At 41.9% G+C, this 24,742-nt stretch overlaps 1 protein-coding gene across 2 annotated transcripts in view; it reads left to right on the top strand.

Moving 5' to 3' along the window:
• LOC111267222 (uncharacterized) overlaps positions 1 to 24,467 on the top strand; it is a 56,028-nt gene extending 31,561 nt beyond the window's left edge. Inside the window, exons 1-4 of one of the 2 annotated variants that reach the window (XM_086971227.1) lie at positions 16,243 to 16,644; positions 17,990 to 18,099; positions 18,834 to 18,968; positions 23,243 to 24,467. In XM_086971227.1, the coding sequence (XP_086827353.1) occupies positions 18,836 to 18,968; positions 23,243 to 23,439 (330 nt within the window). In that variant the 5' untranslated portion in view covers positions 16,243 to 16,644; positions 17,990 to 18,099; positions 18,834 to 18,835 and the 3' untranslated portion in view covers positions 23,440 to 24,467. Of the gene's footprint in view, positions 1 to 16,242; positions 16,645 to 17,989; positions 18,100 to 18,833; positions 18,969 to 23,242 lie in introns of those variants that run through there. The other variant, XM_086971228.1, reaches the window with a different exon arrangement.
• The last annotated feature ends 275 nt before the right edge of the window (positions 24,468 to 24,742 follow it).

Here is a 24,742-nt window from a genome sequence, read left to right as displayed (position 1 = left end):
TCTGTTACGTTATAGCGGGCAAAATCTACCGTGGCAAATGATTCATCGCTTAATCACAGGCCACTGATTGATCCCTATCGGCAAATCACATTTCTTCGCGATCCAACTGCGCTGAAAGGCCAGCATCGGCCTTGTTCTTTACTCTGGAAAGAACAGCTGCAAAATGGACCAGTCGGCGGAGTATCTGTGGACTGCGTCAGACCCCTCTATGGCTGTCTGTCAGTGTGAGCATTTCAGGGCATTTTCCGAAAATTAAGTATTCTCGAGTGACGCGACTCGACTAACCTCGTCGTAACACCCGTACTACGGAACAGGCCCCTAACCGCTACCTGGCCAGTAGCAAAGCTAAGCTTTTCCTAGCAATAGCAAGCAAACACTTCTAATAGTTGGCTTGTTCCAGCTTTTCGCTTTCTCGTTCTTCGGAAGATGAGGAATGTCTGCTTTTTCTTCAGTCTCATCTGCTTGAGCTGATGCTTCTTTCTTAAAACTTAACAGTCCGTTTATTTCCATAGCGCATCACAAACGCACGTCGAACAAGATTCACCACAGTGTCCATAGCGCCGCCATTGTTGCTGTCGCCGTCGTCTTCATTAGGATGAGCATCATCATAACCATCATTGTGAACAGGAGCATCACAATCGGTGGCATTAGCGGCATTTTCCCGATTACCGTACGGAACTTACTCAAGCTAGCTCTTTCTTTTCCTCTTGTTAGACGACAACCGAAGCACAGGCAGGCATATAGAATGTCGTTTTATGTGGCACAAGAGGCAGCGTTGTCCTGAACCGCCAAGGCATTCAAACTCTCTCATATCGCCAGTACCGCTAGCGCTGCTCAAGCCAGTGTGATATCCGCACACACTTACCTGAGTACGGCTATCCGTCGTATCGTTCAGAGCGCTCTCGTTAAGGCATGCTTGTCACCTCAGAACAGGACAAGCAGGACGCCTTGTACTGTGCCACCCGGAGCTGCCACCGCTGCTAGTTCGGCAGCGTGTTGCGCCAACGGTATGGAGCAGCCAAGTCTTTAGTGTCTTCCTGCCGCGCCTCTTTGAACGCAGTCCGAGAACGGAATGATTGAGAAACAAAAAGCAGAAATGTTTGATTCCATGTTGAAGAGTTTTGTGCGTCCTTCTACGCCACGCACTTAGTAGCCGAATGCCGCCACTCCCAGTTTCACTCTCAGACGTGTGGAACTAGCCGCGTCGCCACCCTGGAACAACTGCGGAACAAGCGCTGCTGCCACTGCTGTTGTGGACGGTGCCCTGTGAGGCACCAGATTACCGCAGAGTAGTCATCGCAGCAGAGGCAGGAGACCGCTTGGCACCAGCCTGGTCCCCCATCTGTGAAGGGGTGAATTACTACAAATGCAGCCATTATTATTATGTCGTGCGCAGGAGGAAGTTAATCTTACATCGGAAATAATTGAGTCTGAATTTATTGTGCGATATGAACATGTGTGCGTGCCAGAATAGAGTCACGCAGTCTGACATTTTTTACATTGCAGTGTACTCACCTCCGCCGAGAACTCCGTACTTGATCGTATACAAGCACCTAGCTGAAGGGTAACGATACATCCTGTAGGGTGGAAAACTCTCGCTGAATATAACGTAAATACCATGCTCGCATGTTTGTAAGCCTCGGCTAAGCTGAGGAAGAATAGAAATCGCGGCATTTACTCAAGAGATGATGACACACATGTTATACATTCAATACAATATATTACATGAGACTGAGTACACATTTGAATCTCGTATGACCTGTCCAGTATATTCATGCCTTGATAATTATGTGAATTGAATCTTCTGGTGAAACTTGTAATAAACGGTAAGGGCAAAAGAAAAAGGGGCAGAAAAAGAAACGATAGTTGTTGCATTGTCCGTCATACATCACATAGCTAAAGCAGCTATGTCAAGGCATGAAAATCACCAAGAGTCGCCACGTTGCGGCCAAACCGTAACTAATCCATTTTACCCATTGTACAAACATAAATGAACCAAGAGAGTCACCTATACTATTCAATTGCGCTCTAATCAGACGTAGCAGTCTATCGCAAAGATATCATTGTCTAATATGAATTATTGAGTCTCTTCATTTCCACAAAGTAGACATCCGGTCTGTACCTAATGTCCCTTGAAGTGGCCGGGCGCCGGTACACGCTAGGAGCTTTAATGGTATAATAGTACAGGTTCCTAAGCGAGTCTCGCTCGATTTGTGCGCGAGATACTCTCCGGTCTAAAGGGCAGCGTGATGTCAAAACGGCGATACAATCAACTCTGTTGCTCTCAGCTGCTCACCTCTGTTTGTTTCCAGGTAACGAACGATGCCTGAACTACTCAGATGATCTTCTCTGTTTTCCGAGTAGATCTACTGGACGAGAGACAGTAGCAGCCGTTTTAGAACGAAACGTTTTCCATTACCTTATTCTATATACCATTCACAGTGGTGATGCATTTGCCAAAAGTTGATGATGCCAGAGTTAATTCGGCGATTGCCTGGCGGCTCTCTGAGGACACTGTTTTGGTCCGACAATTGCAACCGCGAGAGAGATTGTTCCGATAATATTTTCGATTGCTCCCTATTAGTTGGTCTAAAGAGACGATGAAAAGATGTTCAACGGTGCCTTGCCTGATGCGCGCGGGTAACAGAATATGACAGCAGAAGATTTGTCTCCTGTAGCAGCCGGTCAAGTCCAAATCAATCGTATAATACAAACCGCTTCATGGATAAAAAATCAACTGGGACAGAATAGGTGTCAGTGCTAAATAAGACGCCTTTTGAACAGTCACGAACTAACTCTAGGGACCTTTGTGGTCAATTATACACACTCGATAGACGATACGTAGTTCTACAGCCATTGCTAACAACTTGGCCTTTGCAAAAGAGGTTAGCGTATACCATAAGCTAAACTTACGCCAACGTTTGCTCCGTGACAAACAACAGAAACGATCAGATATAATGTAATATATATTTAAATTTCGAGTGAACCAACGAAGCATTTCGTCAAAAGTGCTAAATTTTTTATGTGGAAATATGTCCTATAGTCGTTATTGGTTATTTCAAGTGAAACAGCCTCTTCAAGTAAATGTGGGTGCGTCTCAATAGGTAATCAGCATCGGGCGTACCATGTGGAAATATTTACGCTGCCTCGTTCGAAGTGAGGTGCATCTTGTTTGCCGTGCGTGCTGGAATATCTAGGGAAAATAGAATGCTTTTCAGGACAAAGCCCCAGAAAAAAGACTGGAACCTATCGCTAATGACTTCTCACTAATTCAAGCGAGACCCAAGTCGAGTTATAGCAATTAGCTTAATCAAGTCACTCAGAACCAGCCGAGAATGGTAATCGACATCGAGTGACAAGGCTCGAGTAAGCAGCACCACTGCCACTGTCAATATATATATCTCGTCATCTTACACGTATATGCATTATACGTATGAAGGTAATGACGGTGAAGAGATATTCTTTCTAATAGTACGTAATCAAGTGCCGTTCGGTTCGGGCACGGACCTGCAGATCGTCTGACCAACACATAACAGCCAGGTATAGGCCTAAAAACCTGTGTCTAGTGACATATCTGATGTCCTTTCCGAAGCAATTCTGCTTTTCGAGATCTTCAACGATTCTAAAACCGTCGTGATTTACCTAAACTACTTCGCCACCTATTCTAAATGGCCTCAACGTCGTCTGTCTGCCCTCTTGTCTCTCAAACGCATCGTAAGTACTGATGCCATTCTGGCTAATGGTGTCTCCGGAGAATCTCGATGTAGTTATCGCCTCAGTCATCTTGATGACGCTGCAAGTTGTCGTCTTGCATTTATGTTTGCCCACTGTAAGCACAGAGTAAAATTCGGAATCGGGTTCTGTACCGCTGTGACAAACAGAACCGCACGGCGTAAGGGTATCCTTCAGTATGTCACATACGCGAGACTACTTCTCTATCCCGGCTTCTGTTGACCGTCCTTTAGGCGGTTCATACTCAGGTCTAAGCTTACAGGTTACCTCAACGGATGTTTAGTGAAGGATACGATCGAGATAAAAAAAAAAGTTTCAGTGGTATAATTATCTACGACACAAGCGGCTGTATAAACACGACTCAGGAACGCATGCTGGAATGTCCCAATGCAAGATACCTTGCCGATGTGCTTAGTTGTCCGCTTCGTGATCATTGGTCCGTTCTCGAATCTTCAAGACGGCCGTCCTGATCAACGATACTTCGAGCTTCTTAATGCCTCTGCCCAGAATCTACTTGCCTAAAGCATTTTCTTAATTAAAACAGTGTCGACTTTCAGTCGTCGACGGCTTTGGCCTCGTCAAAAGTCCAAAAAGCAAATGACAGCTGCTACGTAGGAAGATCACAAGTTAGCCGCTTGGTAAAAAAAACAGCGGAATGGACCTCGGAACGCCTCAAAAGTGACCATAAAAATAATAACCTATACTGGCTTTGACCTAGACTAACGTCGCGAGAGGTCGTAACACAGGCGATAACGGCATCCCTTCATACAGAGCTACTCGAAATCGCTGCGCAAAACATCGGAAGCGATTGATAAATTCCAATAGTTCTCGATTTTTTTTTTTTTTTTTTTTTTTTTTTGTTGAAGGCATTGGAAGTATTCTAAAAAGCTTTAGTTTGCCGGTATAACGTTTTCTCTCTTTATAGTTGATAGTACACTTTCAAGTAAAAGTGCTTTTAAAAGCTTAACCTATCTCAGAAATGTCCCTACGAAACCACCCATTGGGATCAAATGAGACCCACAACAGCGTTAGTTTTGTAACGAATGAATGGTTAGCTTTGTTGTTTATTCGCTGTAAAATTACTGAGACACTAACCGGCGGTCACAGCAAAGAGGGGATGTATTTTGGCGGGCAAATAATTACATCGAATGAGCACCTCCCCCTTAACTCTGCCGCCATAATTTTTTGAAGTATTTTGAAAAGAAGGATTTTTTTTGCACTCGTGCATATGAAGGTGTCCTGCGTCCGGTGATACTGCTACAAAATTATTGTGTTGTCATCCATACACATGCAATAATGTCTGTCCTATTTCTTTTATGGCTATGAATCAAATATACCCTTGCGCGGGATCATTAACAACGTGTTCCCAGTGAACGTTGATTTTTTACGCAGTAAACAACGCCTGAAAGATGTCATGTAGAAAATTTCGAGTGTGATTGGCATAATTTCGAAAATAAAAACGCTCAATCCACCTTTCTGAAGCGAAGTAGTGGATATTTTCGCTGTTAAGCCGATGATAGAAACACAACGAAAGGACAACACAATAATATACTGCATGTCCGGTTATATTAATTTTCTTCTTTTATTATTATCATCATCATTCCACCAGCTTTAATTATTTGAGCTGTGCTTTTTTTTTTAGCTTGATTCTTATATCGGGTACGTTCCCTCGGTGGCTAGCTGGGTCGGTGTCTTCAGATTTTGTTCCCAACCCAAACGACCGCAATATATCACCCTACTTTTGATTTTTACACGCTGTGAAAATACAAATGAAAAAATCTATTAGTAATAACAACCGGAGAGCGAGGTGACAGAATTTTGAATTACAATGACGGTGGAATCCTATTGCTTGCGTGATGCCTCGCCCCACAACACCAAACGGCCATGACCGAACTACTTTCTCGGATAATAAATTATTAAGGGAAAAAATGAAGTTATACGATGATGAATATTGGACGGTTGTACGTTTGGGTAGAGAGTTCAACCGATTAGAATAGAAAAACGCAGCAAATAACGAAAAATTCCAGTCGAATGTTGTCTAGGTCCACCAATCAATCCATGTGTGTGCACTCATCAAAATGCCACTTCTTCCGATAACGGATAGCTTGTCACATTTATTCTTACTTTGTTCATTAGTTAAAATTAAAACACCGAAACAAAAGCCACGATAAGGAACAGGCACAAAACTGATAGGACGCATGATGTTAGCACGAGCTAAAGTAACACCTTGGGGCAAAGTAGTGGCCACTTCTATAAAAAAAAAAACTTTATTTTCTCGACAGCAGCGCCAGACAAAACGAGGAGTAATAAATGTACAATTCAGAAGTAACTAAATATTGATAGATTTACTATGCATAGATAAACTCGGATCACTAGAATGGATAGGGTAGCTTCGATCGAAGTTGTTGATCGGACACATCTATTTTCTGGTTCCGCCCAATTTCTCGCCCAAACAATAGAGAATATAAGTATATAAGAACAGAGCAGGAAATAGGAATGTTTTCAATATACTTTATTTAGTGCAGTCGATAGTTGCCTGTAAGGTACGGCAACTGCTAAGTACTTTTTAGTAAGTAAGTAAGTTTAGGATTCGATCTAAATAAAAACAAGCGTTTCTCACATGTCGAACACAGAAGGTCATGCTTATTCGACACAGGCACCACCTACTGCGATTACAGACAGCTCCAACTACACAAATTTCGATAAATGGCATTTTTCGGAATATCCCCGTTTTAATCTATTAGTACCTTTTTGATAGCAACGTGCGCTAAGCCATATTGCTAGTTGTAAGTTTGTGTAAGTGTCACTTAAATATTTTACATACGGAAATCAAATTTTGGGCTGATAGAAGTCAAAAAAGGCCTCAAAAATTCCAAAGTTCAAAATTGTTAAAAACGTGCGAACAAAAACGCGACAAGCTTCACAAGATTATCCGACGAAGCTTCCCTAAACGACCCAATCGACAACTGAAAACGTTCCTCTTTGAAACGGGCTTTATTTTTTGTATCGAAAATCAAGCTGTGGCAAAAAAGGCAGTCCTGCAAATCTAAAACCTATGGAAGATATTCCAGTTAAAACAGTGAAAATCTTTGAATTTTTCAGAAGGCGTATGAAAACTGGCAACAACGTAGGCCATCGATCTCAGGCAAAAAGTTCGTGATTTTCATAGGGAAGGAGGGTCTTTCAGCGCGACGCAATTAAATAATTAATAACTTATTTTAGGCCAAATAGTAAAAACAACACATCATAATGAGTTTATCCTAATTTAGATGCCGTACCCCGTGTGTCGGAAAATCAAATGCGTATCTTAATGTAGATCTATTATTTTACAAAAGGCGAAAACTTATCGAAATCAGTAACAACACACTAAAAAGTGAGATAGGGATAACTATCTGTATAGTTTTAGTTGAGATTTCACCTACCTTCCGCGTTGATTCCTACAATTAGTTTTCCGTTTTTTGTCTCGCTTAATACTTAAACATGAAAATATCATCTATTGAACAGTGGCTATTTTTAAATTTATTCGTGCATGACCCTTAAGCAGAAAAATAAACGTTCTTAATAATAATAACGTAATAGTATTTTTACTCTAGATAAAAGAACAAATTACGCTATATCGATATTCAAAAAGTCGAGAACAGAACGACAAGGTACGAGTTTCTTTCAAAATTACTGGTCATTTGAACAAAGCCTTTATCCGTTAAATTTGTTCGACCTTTCCAGGTCTACTCACGACCCAGTCAGCTTTTTCGTATCTATAGTCAGTGGCGATATAAGATACTTGATGCTACCCTCTGCGATATTTGTTGAATACGCAGTTTCCATTCTTTATCGTTTTTTTTAATCATATTCCTATTCTAGGAAAAAATTCACGAGACGCAGGTAGTCGCGTCGGCGCTCCGCAACTTTGGCGGCTTATTTTTAACCAGCAAGAGCAAGCTGTAACCCCCCTTCCCCTCCCTCACCACCTCTGATTTGCCTAGGATCGCTTTCGCTTACCTTCTCGGTGCTTCTCCTTCTTTTTCTTTTTCGACTCCTTTTCCCGCGTTAGAAACAACAGTAACGACAACAAACAGAAGGACAAAAAGAAGCAATCGCTGGCGTGCCTGCTTCGCGCAAGCTCACGTCTGTCAGTCAGTGGTGAGTCCATCTGTTCGTCATTTACGTCACTCCGTAGGAACGCGATAATCACCGTGGTGACAATGATCTTCCCGGGACAAAAAGGTTCCAGTGATAATGATGCAGCAATGCTCGACTACCATGCGACAGGATGACTGAGCGATGATGATCAAAAACAAATCAAACTTTAGGTAATGAACGACCGAAGGAGCGAGTGAATGAAAAGGAAAAGGAGCAGCGACAGAGAGCCCGTGCTGGCCATTGGATCGTTCGACAATTTGTCGCGCTCGTCGCACCAGCAGCCGAATCGTTGGTCGTCGCGCCACGATCGTTGCGGCTGCTATTGTTGCTATTGGTGGTGGTAGCGGAAAGGGGAAGGGGGGGGGGTATTGTTCTTACTGTAGTCGTGGTTGTCGTCGGTGCTTAATTGAATGCCGACGCGGCCGCCTGGAAAACAAACAGTACACCCCCGACACCCCCGAATGCCAGCCAGAGCGAGCGGCTGAGATGGACGAAAAGGAACGGATTGTGGAACGGGCTTGTGAGTTTGAGATGGGTCTCAGGCTAAGCCTGAGTAGAGCAAAGAGAGAGGCCAGGAAACATCACGACAGAGGGGAACAGGAGCGAACGCTTGAACAGAATCTGACTGGGAATAATGCGAAGTTGCAGAGGTTCGGGAAGACTTTTGGATTGAACCATATTACCGCCGGGGCACTAGCAGCATAAGAGAAACGCAACAATAACAGAGTTGACGGTGGGGCGTCGGGAGCGACCAGAACAGTCGGAGAAGCTCCTATATGCAAAGTAGTTTTGGTTGGGTAGCCAAAGGCTGCGACGAGCTGGTGGAACCTGAGGCAACGCGGATCGGAGACGAATTAGGAGAAAGAGAGCACTTGAAGGTTGTTGGGTTTTTGCTTTGATCTCCATTAAAGGCAGACGGGAACTGGACCGAGTGGATGACTTTGCTATTGCAGAAGGGGCTAAGCAACTGCGTCCAACCCTGTATAGGTATTGCTTACAATATCGTTGCTACCAGCACGATCAGCAGTGCTGGTAGGGTGGGGTGATCCGCCGCTGTGCAAACTTTCAAAGACACTAAATATTTTGCACAATGTTTGCATACGTACAGATTAGAAATTACCAGAAAAGGGCATCCTTCATCCCGGCCATAATGTTGTATCATGTTTACATTTAAACAAGTCTTATAGTTCCGTGTGCTATTCAACCATATATGCTTCTTGCATCACTCGAAGTTACATTTAGCAGCCTAAATAGTAGAATACAAGTTTACAATCTATGACAATATCAGCTTTTTTAGGATACACAGCGAGTGACGGTGGTCTAACTTGGAGTTTGATACGAATTTAGGTCAACTAACTTACTTCGAAAAGGAACTACTTCATACAGGTTTATAGCTATACGAAATTCGGAACAGTTCCGGATTTCGTATAAACGTTTGTTTGCTCTTGAAAATCATGCTAAAAATCTCCGTTTTTGTAAAAAATCAATTTCGTGATTGAACGTCCCTGAGAAACGTAGCTAATCGAAACGGTTGAATGGCTGTAATAGAACTAAAATAATGATAAGAAAAGTAAATGTCTGGTTTCTGTGCTAGGTCGTATTTATAGTGGCAGTGTTCGAATAAGCCTCGATGGTTACACAAGGATGTTTTTTCATTATTTTCTAATCAATCTATCTATTGTCGTACTAGGGTATGTCAGAAGCAGTTAGGAGTCGCCGCACTCCCTACTAAGCTCGCAGATCAGTCCGGCTTCTAATTTTCCAGTTGCGTTACGATTCGACAGGAGTCATCGGAAGGAAGGAAGGACTTTTCAGGATAACGGCAATAGAGAACAATAGGGAAATCGAGATAAATGTAGATCAGCCATAGCAACCCGTGTCGTAGAGGTATTCCATCTCAGGTTGTCGACAGTCTTTGCCCTCAATGTCGACAACAGACAAACAGGACAGTCGGTCCATTACAGGTCTCACGAATTAGGCTCATTTTGCAGATAAAACAACGAACATTCGAAAAGAGCCTGCGCAACTTAATGTTGAATCCCCGTACCTTCATAGACTTCATAAGAAGTTTTAATGATACTCTACGGCGGCACGTAGCCTCAACTGACAACCGATGAGCTTGCATTAAAATGGCGTAGCAGTAGGGTGCACGCGCGAAACGAGGTTCAAGTGAAGTTCCATCGCATTGCTACTTAAATAGTTAAATCAGGTTATAATAAACCAGAATATCTCACAGGTGTCAAGTTAGGGTAAACGTTGAACGCTGTGAATAGGAAAACATCATTATATCATTCACATACAACTGACATACCTCCGTCAACTATCAACAGATTACAGTGTATTGGTACCATGTAGCTTTTTGATGTTTTGCAGCATTGTCTATTCTCTCAAAAAGCTTTCGCCGCTTACGCTGCATATAAGAGGGTCTGTAGAAGTCAGTGTCGGAGGTCTACTTGTTGTGATATACCGATAGTCGTCTCCGACTTTATAGTTGAGCACTTGAAAGTTTGCACGCAAAGGTCAAAGTGATGTACGTGCATATAGGAGTGTGAACGTTCATCGTATCTGTTGCATTTGTACGCTAAGCATTGCTAGAAAAGCGGCTTAGATACCCTGAAGAAGCTTGATTGTATTTGGTCAGTACTCGTTCTTACAAAGTTTACCGTAATCACTCATATATACTGTTCCACCAGCTAATGTGATGATAATGTGGCGCGCAAAGGGTCGGTGCACTACTCGATTACAAAAGTAAATTTTTACTTTCGGATTTATCGATAATATCTCTATAGGTAGTTATTATAACTTGCTTTAATACTGGTTCAAGGCTGTAACCGAAGTTCGAACAGATTACTTAAGCGATCCAACATTCTATGCCAGCCAAACCACTGACGACTAAAGAAAACGTGCTTTAAAGGAACTAGCATGACCGTGTTTTGACAGATCAATATGACCCCTATCCTCCAACCAAATGGATTATTATGCTTTAATAATTCAAAGTTACTATTTACAGGATAGGTTATATTTACACGTTAATTTTTAGTCTTACTTATGAAGGTAAGATGAACTTAACACATTTCGGCTACGTGTAGCAAAATCTGGTATATGCAGAAAACACTTCTTTTCTCATTAAATCGACCATATTGAATCGCTTGATATCTACCTACCTACTCTTTTGAAACCACCAAATTGGTTGCGATATACGGAACTATGCTAAATTGTTTGCAATTCCGAAAATATCAAAAAGTAAGCTGTTATTTAATGTTTAAGTGGTAAGTTTGATCGAAGTCAAGAAACAAATTAAGGATAGAACAGGCCTCATCTAAACGGCAAGGCTACGGTCGGACTCCTTCCCACCTAGCAACGCAACATTTAGATAGAACTCGTTGACTTGTCTCAAGAAATGCTTTAATTTGGATAAAGTTGACTTGCTAACAGTAAAAGAGGAGTATTCAGACCAGCATAAACCCGTACCTTCATAAGCTTCATACTCATTACTTATCTATTTAAGCAAATTGCTTGACGTCGGGTCGGGCTTGAATTCGGCCCGAGATATATATACCAAAAAACACAGGCAGAGTAACTTCGGTTTATTGCTAAGTAATCTACGTACAATGTGTAACCTTTCCCGTACCGCTTAAACAAGTGTTTTCCGTTCTCGCTAATACCTGGCTGATAAACGTGGGCTAGCGATTAGCAAGCCTTAACAAACATCTATTAGATATTTAAACATGGCGCCTTTAGATTAGGATTAGAGCTCATCTTCTGTCGTCCGCTTTCTGGAAGGACCTTTATCTGTAAAATAAAATACGTCCACAGGAAAAAATTCATTCGATCCTGGTGACAGAATATTCTATGGGATTTCTTTGCTTATGGAAGCTAGTCATAAAGATACGCTGTTACATTATGATGGTAATCCGCGCACGCTTATTCCTGTTAAAAATGAAATTGTTGAGGAGTACGCTATCTTTACGCTACGTTATTTACGCCGAATGTGTCGTAGAGCAGATTCTTGATATAGTATTGAGTAACTGCCATCTGTTACTATACTGTCTAAGATACTGCCTAACTGATCCTTTTCGTGAAGTACCACACCGTGCTATGATGACTCCTAGCATCCCTACGTACCACGCAAATTTACAATTTTCCAACAGGCGCAATTATGTCCACTAATCGTGCCGCTTAATGGCACTCACCAAGAGTTGTAAATACTGTTCACGTTCTTCCAACACCATTAAAAAAATTTCCTTCTTCAGTCCAGACCATCTTCGTTGATAGCGGGTGCCATTGCCAGAATCTTAAGATGTGATGATCACTTCATTTGTTAATGCCGTAGTTCGTCGTAACTCTCATGTATAGTGAATCTTCTTCTAGTGGAACTCTTTTTTTAAATATTTTTGATCTTTTGGAACGTTCTCCATGAAAGTCCTAAAAGGTTCAATCAATTTTAATTCCTAATTAATTGTAGGTCGCATAAATCGATCTGCTTCAGTTTCATTTATGTACCTCTGCTATAAATTTCTACTTTCGATGAAATGTTTTTTACTTGAAAATTAATCGTAATCTGCTCGTTATTTCCAATTACATCCTAAACAATAATAACAATCAGCAATGTATGGTTCGTTAATTTTTTAAACTATACGAAGCTATAATACAATTGAGGTACTGACAAATATAACGTTGGTAGCTAACAGAATTGTATTAAAGAAAATACCGTCAAGATAAACTCATGGTCTCGTTATCGTTTCAACTTTAAGCTTAACCCGCCATTTTCCCTAAGTACTGTGCTATATAATACTTCATTATCCTTTAGTGAGACATGTCCTGTAGGAGAGAATACGGCACATCGGTAGTTTCCCATTACGAAAAATTAAAAAAAATACTTAATTTATCCAATAATCTCATTCCTATCGCAGAGCTGTACGACACTTGAGAATTTTCTGTCCATGGAACCCAGCCCCAGGCAGCGTGCTGATTCTATACATATATATATGTAAAAAAAGTGTTTTTTTTATGTATACACAGCAAAATTACTTCATCAGACTACATACCTCGGACAGAAGCTACGAGGCATAATTTGTTGAGACATACAAATGTTGATGTTATCATTTCAGTAAATTTTATCATTCTCTCGCTGTTGAAATTTACATCTGAGGTGTACCCCCATCGGATTTCAGACCGTTCCCTCAACTGGCATTACAATAGCTTTAGCATGGCGTCATAAATTACCTGCATTTGGTGCTTATAAAGCGAGAGTCGATGTTCACAGAAAGAATAACTATATGTATTTTGAAATTCTATCCCTGAAAGATGGACGCATGCTAAACATATTGGTCTCCCTAATTCTATGAGGTGCGCTGAATAAAATGAAGATATCTAGATAGATAGTTCCAATAGAGTTGAAGAGCGCGCGCATCAATACTGGCATTGATATAGCGATCGACTAAAGCTGCAGTAGATGTACCCATAAAAAAATTCACATGCCTCTGTTTCCTACAAACAGGAGTGGTACAGAGTTTTTTTTATAAAAAAAAAAAAAAAAAAAAAGCTAATAAAAAATGAAAGACGACAGTGGGATGGTTCATCTAATTGATTTGTTAGAGATTCAGTGAGTAGTTGGTTATATTTAGCGTAGTTGGAAGAGGGTGCTTATAAGCACGATAATTCATTATTTAGATAGGGAATAATTAAATTCATGAAATTTGATTTTATAAATATAAATAGATCATGAATCACACTAGAGGATATAGTGACTCTTTGTGTAAAAGTCTTCATCGGTTCTTTAGAATAGGCAAGTTATTTTTAATGGGAAATATGTGATTTAGTTCTATAGCAGGATAGCCTTACCTGAAACTGTTGTCAGACACTAAAAAAAATTTCTGCTATACTTTTGCCCTTTCATTTGGCCATGTTGCTTGAAGAGACGAGCATCAGAACTAGCTGTTTAATAATCAGTATACTGTTCGCTTAACTGTTGCCTAAGGTTCCACGGACATGGACAAGTTCACATATATTTTGCCGAAAATTTCTAACGTTATCTGTTTTTGACCAGAAGCTCTCAAAGTCAGCGATAAAACACATATCGATCGCAATTGATCGAGCAAACGTTCTCCGCTGAGATCACGATACGTGCATAAGAAACAACTGTCCCCCCAGTAAAAACGAGTACGAGCATACAACAGACCTATGCAGGTGTAGCTTTTTAGGTATATATAGGTGAGACGCCACCTTTGATGGCTGTTATGAGCGATTATTTAGGTGTAATGGCAAAGTGTTGTTACTTCGTCTGACGACATATGGGTTCTACTGGTGCTTATGGTGCTAGCATTGTCTGATACGCTTAAATGACGATTTGTTTTGATATTCCTCGAGCATAGTTCTATGGGTTTGGTGCTGTGAGAATAACGAGCATAATAAAATTATACTCTCCGCTATGGCTGAGAGTACTATAGATGATAATTTCAATAAATCAGCCTATCCACTATCACTCAGGCGCTATAAATCTGTCATGGAAGTATGGGCATGGGAAGCGGTGTATTTTCATCCCCTGTGATAGGGGCACCTTGTATGTGCATGTTGCTTCATCAAACAATTTTCTCCTTTGCCCTCGTTTCCTTGCCTGCCGATTCTCTAAACTGTTCGATACGCACGTAGATAGTGAAGATGATCGTTTGCTTTTGCCTAGTCGGGAAGACAGTGATTGACAGAATATGTATACACAGGCTCTTCTTTAGTCATTATTAGGAAAACTATAGTTCATTGTCGTATGCGTAACTGTTTTAGAGGGTTGCAGAACTATGACATCTACGAGAATTTCGTCTAGACGTATCGGCGTATTTCAAAGTGTCGTTTCGCGACTGAGTGCCCAACTCGCGGGTGAACATCACCATTTAGTGGATCGTTTAGATGACCGCCGTCGCCGCGATCGCTGCCGCTACTGTCCAGCGAACAGATTCTTCTACCCTATCTATCCTCAATACCTACTCGGCTTAGTTCTCAAAGGAGCACTTCCGCGAGACTTTCCGCGGCCACCCGAAATCTGCATGTTCCAAAGCTACACGAAGAAATCCTGGAAAAAAGAGCACTCCGCTGGGGCCAGTTCCACCTAATTTTCAACTGCTAGCTTATTCTGTTGGCTCATAGTTAACGCCATTGCTGTTGGTGATGACACTAAGCATCGACTCAAACGTAGCTAGTACCATCAAGTTTCTCTCGAATAGTGGCACCGCGGAGTCTGCCCTCAGAGCTTGCAAATAGCTTAGACCGGTCGATGGCTGTACTCGAATACGCACTGGTCCTTAGCGCTAAACCGGCTGTTGGTGGGTCGATGACACGATGCGTCGAACTAACATGTAGACATATGCTGTCTGGAGAATGACAAACAGCAAAGGGCTTGACGGCCCATGGCCATGTAAGTGCGTATTCAGGACAGAATTTTGTAAACTTCATCGTAGAAGTGAACGAGCCCTTGAAACCAGTTCGTCCCGTAGCTGACTCTGGCTCGGTGCCGCGAGCAATTATACCTAGTTTCTCATTGGACCACATTTTTGATGACAGGCCAGGTTGTCCAATGTGTCAATCCTACCAGATCAGTATCTGTTTTTTTAGGCTGTTATTTTAGGCTATATATCTGGGCAGATATGTAACAGAGGTCTCGGGAGTCAAATGCGAACAGGAGCAACGACGACACCTGCGTAACAGCTCCACAGTTTTGTCGCTGTCCATTGTATACGTTAGTTTTACTTCCTCTCCATAATACGATCCCTGCAGTCCTTATAAAACCAAACAAAGCGTACCTGCGTTTGATGATCGCCTACCCTTCCGTGATCGCAACGCCATCTAGTTTTCGTACAAACATACATAGCAATCAGTGCGGAAGGGGATTCGTCGATGGCTCCTTATGCGTTATATTATTCGTATATTCGTCCAGGGGAACTCATCTTGGTCATTGATCTAGGTCTCTCGATGCAGTATTTCGCTTTTACTCTGCATGTCTCATTTACCTTGATGCTATCTCTCCAGCTAATCACTGTGGCTCTAAGCAGTCGTTCTTGCTCTGATATCTCATTCAGATGTTCCTCTATGGGCACACTCGTATCTTTATCTATGACTGTCTGTGGTGTTCTTTGGGGCGGGTGAATATATAGATTTGTGTATGTGTTTACGTATAAGACCGTGTACGGATAAGGCTGGCTGTTTGCATTGACATTGGTACGTTTCCATTCGAAACAGACATTTGCTTAGAGCCTGTTGTTGTCGTCGTCGTGCTGATGGGTTGATGGCCGATATGGCCGGCCGAAGAGGCTGATACGCGGCGATGTCTATCCGTTGATCTTACACGCCGTTACAATTCTGGTTGAACTCATCGTCGATTGGTCGTGTCCAACTGCGTCCGTGATGCTGATCTGTTACTACTACTGCCGCGTGTAGAAAGTAAAAGAAAGCGAGAGAGCGGCCAATGAGATAAGTGTCTGATGCCAACTGCGATTAGTCGAATGCTGAAACCGTCTCAGCCGAAAATACAATTTTGGTGTTTTTCCGATCTTCGACCGAGAAGTCATTAGGACGTTGTAGAGCACCGCGAGCATCAAATAGTCGGTAGCCAGCAGACGTCTGCGCCTGCAAAAAGCGCAACTTTAAAAAAATCTTACCTGAAAAATGTTACTACTGCCGTGATTGTTGTTGCCTACTTTACACTGAAAGACCTAAGATGGGAAAGGAAATGGCAAGGTCGAAAAAAGCTGATGATTCCTCGATGGAACTCTGACCCGCAAGGTGGGACAACTCATGAAGCCATAGTAAAATACACGATACGGCGAAATTAAAAACAAGCTAGGCAAGATGGCAGATTATGATTTAGTTTAAATACATCAATTTCTTATCTGTCTCCGTTTGCTAGCTTTGTGTCATCTTGAAACTGGGCCCACACAATCAAGCCTATGTCTGTCCTAGTGCTACTCTGTAGAAGGGAAGATAGAAACAATCGAACGAGATAGGAGGTTCTGTTAGAAGAAAGTAACAAGATCAGTTGATAAGCGAATGGTGTCGCCAGGGCAGTAATTTGTCTGGAAAGAACGTTCCCTGCAGAGGCTCCTACGCGATGCATATCTGCGACTCTGTGCAAAGTAATCTGCGTCGGTTATATTACGCTAGCACACGGATATAGTATAAGCTAAAACTTTCTGATGTTCCCACATTTATCAAACACAGATAGAACTAACACGTATGTATTAGTCATTCTATACTGTGAGAATTGGCAAAAGTGTCCCTCTGTCACAATGGGCTCATGACAATACAGTACATAGATGAAAACACTTAGCGTACGCTAGGTACTCCACGTCCGTCCTCGGTATACATTAAACGGTCGGGCATTTCTTATAATGGCGCAAAGTTATTGTTGTCGAACCTTGTACTAAGTATCATTATGGCTGTCGAGCGGGTGTATTTGTGTACGAAATAGGCAATCGTAAACAATAACAATTCATATATCGAAGATTCGATCAGCCGAATGATGAATGTAGCAGCAGCACAGCCGGTGTGTGTGGGTGTGTCTCTCTGAGAGTGTGTCTGTGGGTGCGTGTCTATGTGTGTGTGTATCTGTGTGTGTGTCTCCCTGCGTGTGTCTATCTGTGTCGGTTTGTGTCTGTGTGTGTGTATATCTGTGTGTGTGTGTCTCTCTGTGAGTGTCTATCTGTGTCGGTGTGTGTGTGTGTGTACGTCTCTGTGTGTGTGTGTGTGTGTTTGTGTGTCTGGTGTCTCTCTCTGTGTGTGTGCGTGTGTCTATCTGTGTGGGCGTGGGTGGGCGTGCGCGCGTGTGTGTGTGCGGCTCCAGAGGTAAGTAGGCAGCATTACGTATAAAGTCATATTGGCGACTACTCTTTAGAAAAGTAGTCGCCAAGTGAAATGAGTTCGATGGGTCGCTACATAGATATGTATATGTTATTCTATTGGATTGTTAGCTTCCTCTATCCTATATTGGGCAGACTCTGAGCAGATCAGACCGATCAGATCAGATCAGGTTGTTTCACCGTAAGTGAGCCTTTCCTCGAGATGGAAAGTGATAACGTGGAAAGAAGCTGTGTCCGAATTACCTTATTTTTTTTTTGTCGATTTATCTTAGCGGGCAGAGAGTGCGATTTCAGCGGTGGTCGAGGGGCGCTTCCTGAGCAATCTCTGCCGCCAGATGGATTTCGTTACTTTGCAAGTTGAAACCATTGCTTCTAGTTCAAGGTATGTAGGAGAAACCATGGCACTATTGCAGTCGGTCAGGCTGTCGTCATTGTAGAGTGTTGTTGGCACCAGCAAAATGGACGTTTTGCTAGCTCAATATAAATGATGCCCCAAAAAAACGGCAACTAGATACGTTTCCTTTTTGTTAACATCTTTGCATATTGCCGACCTGCTAGAACCTGCCGACCAGACTTCCTTATGCAGGAACATTCAGTGCAGGATGGTGTCGGATAGAAAAGGGTGATGCGACCGATTACGCCCTAATTATTTGTGCTTACTGATTTTCGTAGTATTTTTTTTGCATACTATGGAAGAGATCTTTGTTATAGTTGTCCTTTTCCTTCGAATTACAATGGTAACTTTGTATAGATGATACCTTTTAGAAGAACCGGCGAACTTATGTCTAACAAGAGTTAGCATTGTACTCTAGACACTAAGCGCTGTTTAATTTTCTGTTATAGTTATTATTTAACTGGCCACGTATTTAAGTGAACTAGGAAAAATTACAAAAAGCAAATAGCCATCATCTTTATTCGACTATTCTAGCTAAGTTGAATAGGCAACTTTCTACTTCTTCACTATGTGTTTTTTTTTTAACTATGCGCTATACTGTGTTCTTTTTTTTTTATAAAAAGTTGATGAAATTAAGCATGAAAATAGATCTGGCTAGCTACATGTAACTAAACAGAGAAAAATCCTAACCGAAGATCCCGCTTGCCTTCCGCCTGCTGCAGTGATGATTAACAAAAGTCCTGAAACACTGTTACTTCACTCGAAGAAGTACACAAGCATGGCCGAACGAGGGTGGCAAACCAACATCATTTGGACTTTGGACCACCAACAGTTCTGCCGATCAGTAGCATCATCAGGTGAGGTATAATATTCTATGACGAAGCAGATTTTCGGTAGCAATTGCTCGCGGTTACGGTGAGAGCTTTACTAGAAGCGAGCATCAACAAAGTTGAACAGCTTCAGTCGATCACGCTCGTATCCAGCCCGATATACCCAGTCAGCTTAGAGATTTGATTCGACACTGGCCGCTCGTACTGCTTAAGCTGTTGCTTTACGCCACAGCGAATTTCAACGTTCAGTAACCAAAGCATTAGCGGCAACTTGTTCAATGTTCAGTAGTTATCTGAGAGAAATAGAGGCAAAGCGTCCGACGTTGATTCCGTCGCCGACACTCATTCTCGTTGTGTCAACAAACTCATGTCTAGCCAGTTGAGTAAAGCAATGCTATCATCCAGCCGTCCCTACATCATCTCCAGCTCCATCGCGATTTGGCTCTGATAGTAGTTGTGTCTGAGCGATGGAACAGAAATGCCATCGCCTTCTCAGCCGCCCCTGCGAACTTCGGATCAAAATATAATACACAACAAGTCGTGAGATGAGAACGGACGCAAACGTGAAAGCGATGCACTCACGCATATACACACACAAGTAGCCAGCTTCAAATAGGAAGATGGTTCATTCCGCATTTGGCTACGTAGCTATGATTTTGTTCTTATCATTGCGTGTCACTCGAGACCTCCTAGTCGTCGAGCGTTCCGCAAAGCAGTGTGCCTGAATTCTAGATGGTCAGTGTAGTGAGTTCTGTCGTAATTATCCACGCATCCACGGTCACAGACTTAGAAGTTCCAGTTTCGGGCGTGCTTAATCGTAAGGCTAGCTTGTATTATGCAGCGTGTTCAGGAATTACGTGATTCTAGGTAAAATTAATCAAAGTTTGAAGAAAATTTTCCAGTAATTAAACGCTTCTTGTCAGTACTTTAAGTTATAGCAACCTAATTAGTAACTTATTCCTCAAAAACTTTGCCGTTACTTTACTTTACTTTACTTTAAAATAACGGATTCCAATGTGTCAGCTGCAAAAACACAAAGAATTCACATTTGGTTATTTTCTTTACTCTGATGATAAAACAGACTGCTAAAAATCACACACTATTAGCAAAAAAAATTGTTCAATCATTATTTAAATATTCAATAGTGGCGCTCTGTAAACATTACGGGGTAACATTCGTTCGAGAGAAGTAGTCTGCTCGCTGCTATTACTGCAAGTGTAAAGGCGCGCACCTATTTCGAATAATTTCTTCACCAAACTCAATCCGTTTCATCTGGTCCCATTTCAGTAGTAGTTGAGATTTACCCCGGCTCCGCATCATCTATTGACTCATTATTCTACGCAAAAGCAGTAATCACTTTACTACTTCAACAGCAATGAGGTGGCATTGAAGCGAGGGCAGGTTATCGCTGATATGGGGAACATATCAAATGACGACTCATTTCGGATTACTTGCCAGATTCGGTTCACGCTCAAAGCTGCGGTATCTAGTACCGTTACTCTCGATACTCCTCCTTTACGTTCTTTTCCTTTTCAAACATACATTGATGCGGACTTTATTCTGTTGGCACCACTGTGTGCATATATAGGCATATGCTTGGCAGAGAGCCGCCAACGGGAGTTTCTATGACGCGATTTGTCGGTCATTTGGACACCCATCTTGTTCCCACACTGACCCCTTCCCGTCCCATCCCTCTTATAAAGCACGAAGGAGCGCGATCAATCCGCACTGATGTCGCCGTTGCTATTGCTGACGATTTGTGACAATGGAACAGAAGCGATCTGGCTCGAAAACTACCCCTATTCCGGGCGATTGGTTCGGCACTTGCTCCATCAGACGGCGATGTTCGTACTAAAGCGGGGAAAAGACATCGGATAATATGAGGAGACAATGCGTCTGTTTGACTGTTAGTGTGTTTGGTTAAGCCATTATGTCTATCTACCCACCTCTGAAAGCTGACTATAGCGATGTCATCGACGTGTGTTCTAACGGTGCCCGTGAGCAGAACGGGAGGCTTTTTCCGGCTGGGGAGTAGGTTACTAATCGCGGCCCCAGTACTGGAGTCATAAATGCCATTTTACCGTTTGTCCTCCAAATGTCGAGCGCTTTCACTCGCGCCCACTTCATTGGCAGTCTTCGATTTAGGTGCCGTTGAAAAAGCGACAATTCACATCCCATCCCTGGCCGGCGTCGTTGCTATAACGATCCGAAACTCAGACCGGTTTTCCCGATTCCACTCGATTTGCGGCACAGCATCTTCGAATCGAAAACTGCTATGGGGTACTACTGTGGTGCACGTGTCGATTAACGCCTACCTTTGTCTGTAGCGGAAATAGCTGGAGGAATTAGGGAAAAGCTGCCTAGTATGGGGTGTTGTGAAAGGATTTTGGATAATAGAAATTCATTCCTTAGAACTACGTCTCAAAGTGAAATTAGAAAGTGAAAGCTAAACTCTCTACAAACCGTTAGAAATTCATATGGCTAAGACATATCCAATGCAGAAAGCTACATGTAAAATCAGATATAGTATTATTCATGGCTACCTATTATTTACCAGGCATGCCTACCTGGCGATGTTTGACTTTGGCTGTTGTGAGTACTGTATATAACAGGGTCGTCACCTTATTTCTAACATAATCTACTTTGAACCCTGTGTAACAAACTGAAGAGACGTGACAAAGAGCACAGGAAATATAATTGTAGAAATTAACGCGGTATGGAAGAACGACCGTTGTTCTTGTCGAGCTTTCCCCACAGGCAGGTTTTCCATATGATCTAAAGGCGACTTGATCATTTTAATGAAACAAAAAACAATTTAGTAAAAAACAAGATAATGCTATTCTTGTACATATACAAACCTCTTTTTCATTACATTGACTGCATTTGATCTTTATAGCTATTCTGGTTTCATAAAGGGCACATCGTGGATCGAAACTGGCACTTTCCATATAGGGCATAGGCAAACTGGGCGATCAACGTCGTCAAGAAGAAAACATTCAGTAAGGTTAAACTCCTTTTTGAAGATCTTGCTAAGATGAATGGTCTGCACATAAATATAGATAGTGTGTATAGATAGAGTGTTGTTTCGTATCGAAAACCATAAAGCATTTGCTAGTTTGGTAACGTTAATTTGCCAACCGTCAGGCTCGCTAGCGCCGGTGGCTTCCCGCTATTTTCTGACAAGCTTTTGGATCAGAACAAATGACACCAATTTTCCGGAACCAAAAAATGGTTTAAGCAAATAGATACGTTTCAAACTTTGAACCCAGAACCGCATGGCAAGAGGCGATGAGCTTCTGGCAGGTAAAACGATCTGACGTCGCTGAAAGTCGTATCAGTCGCGTTAAACCTAGACTGTTGTGTTTTTCCGATCGGTAATAAATTAACTGACGTAATTTCATTTTCTGTTATTAGCCTCAGCGACGCACAACATCATTTGACCGTTCGGTCCAGCTAGTCCCGTGCAATTTACGGCTCTGAACGAAAACTAGTGTTGATGTCGTTGTCACAAAGGTTAATTTAGCTATAGGAAATACAGTCTCGTTTGATTTTAGTGTCCTCACGCGCTAGTCTACCTACTTGTTTATCTTCGCGACCCCGTACAGCCCCTTTAGAGGCTAGTGAAAAACACGCACATTTGTAGTTGGGTTATGGGTTAGTTAGATCAGGGCTGGCCCAAACTTCCTGTGTTCGGTCTCCGGATAATAGACTTAATCATAAGCTATGTCACAAGGTGTGCTTACTAATTCTTAGTCTTCTCGAAATGTTTATTGATGACGCGGTCCAGGCTCCTGATCCCCAGGACCCAAAGCGCGACATTTTGAATGTTATGCATTCTATGCACTAATAGATTCAGCATCGCTTGCTGAATCTATTAGTTTTAATAGCCCAACATTTTCTGATCTAAAATGTTACTTTTCCATAAATTTAAAAAAATCTGTTTAGAGAACATAACAGAAATCGGGCTAAAATAAGTAAAAATGCGGTGACACTAGGATATCGACTTACTTTAGATCCAGCCAAGAATTGATGCCAACCAGTTAAGCCGGTGCTAAGAACATGTCTGGCAGTTTTTCTACCATACTTTACACCTGGAATCTAGATAGGTTTTAAATTGACAGAAGAATAATTCCAACGAACGGTGATGGCGCTAATGATCTTCTCAAATGATATATTTAGCATTGTGTATCTTACAAAGAAAGGCTTGATGTAGAATCCACCAAAAAACTGCAATAGTTGTTAGACAGTAGTGTGTTATAGCTTTTATTAATATCGTACCTATTCATTCTAACTGTTCACAGAAGAATCGTCCGAATCAGTTGAAGACCCAGGTACGGGTGATCAAAGTGCCGATGACGACCCACTCGACGAAATTCCCTGTTGCAACGAAAAGCCGATTACGCGCAACTTGTCAAACCAAATAGATAAACTTGCAAATACAGATCCTGCAAGTAAACCTACAGCTATAACGAGAGATCAACGAAAATATAATCGTTAACGTTATAGGTAATTAATCTACAAGAGCGCCATTGACCCCAGCGAAAAAAGATGGCTCGACCCCCATTGCAGGTGTTAACAAGTGCCGGGTAGATACACCAGCATTGCATCTGCTGAAGCATTAATTGAACCCATTTTAAAATCAAACAATTAATAAAACAATCAAAACGTCTGCAATTTTATCTATGCTATATAAAATGGTACTTTTAGGCAGAGTAAACTGTAGAAAGCTATAGTTTAATTCATGTTCATATTGTTGACACATTAACCTGAAAAGCAATTAAAGGTCTAAGCTGTCTATGATGTCATCATTTGTGATGGGGCTTTCCATATGTCATTTCAGGTTATCTACTCCTACTTAAGCATGGTTATGCTCTACCTATGTCAAAGTGTCTCTGGTAGTGAAAAAATCGATCTAGAGATGCAGATATCTAAAAATAAGTTGCCCTTCTGTTTAAATGCTAACACGAACAAACATTACGACTTTTGCCCCATGTAGGCGTGTGTAGTGTTTATTTAAATTAAACTTAAATCTTACCTTGCACCCTATAGGCAAAAACTAGTATATGCTAAATGCTCAGCATCTGAACGCAGCCTAAAAGCCTTAACTGACTGTGAGTCTGCATTATGTTGAACTGATTAAGCTGCCCTGTTGTGTTGTATTATCGTTCGATTTGTAGCATTTGTACACGCTCAACTTAAAGGAGAAGCTTTTTGGTGCCTCGAAAATTGAAGCCTTAATCGATATTTTGACCCACATTCCTGCTACAGAAAAATGACATAAAAGTGTCTAGCACCGGTAAACCAAAATAGTCCACAATCAATTTTTCTGGCATCCGAAGCGTTCTTGGCGTGACTAGCTTCAACTGGACTTATCAATACTCGTGTTATCTCTAATCACATAATACACTTCACTTTGCATCAGTCTGACTTGCCCATAGCCTCGAATAAACCGCAGGTTCGGAAAAGAACTTCCTGTTTCCAAATTAATTCATATACTTTTTAACTACCTGCGCATAAGGTATGATAGCTCCCGCGGAATCTACACCTACCATAAGAGGCATCCTTGCTTGGGCACAGCTGGACAACTGTGTCCAGCACATGCTTAAGAGAAGGAAAAATCTCCGGATCTCGGAGAAAGTGTTTAACATTAGTCGTCCCAAATAAAAGGAAGACCCAACGAACCGCAAATCATGAAGAGAGATCATCAAGAGAAACCGTGTTTATAAACCCTTATTCGGGTTGTTAGTGCAACAGGCATTTTCTTACTGAGAAGGTTGCAAAGAGTTACGCGAGGTACAGCA

The sequence above is a fragment of the Varroa jacobsoni genome, unplaced genomic scaffold, assembly GCF_002532875.2.
Source record: "Varroa jacobsoni isolate VJ856 unplaced genomic scaffold, vjacob_1.0 scaffold_1157, whole genome shotgun sequence".
In the NCBI taxonomy this organism is placed as follows: domain Eukaryota; kingdom Metazoa; phylum Arthropoda; class Arachnida; order Mesostigmata; family Varroidae; genus Varroa; species Varroa jacobsoni.
The sequence above is the reverse complement of the archived record's forward strand: the minus strand, read 5'-3'. Positions and strand labels throughout refer to the sequence as shown.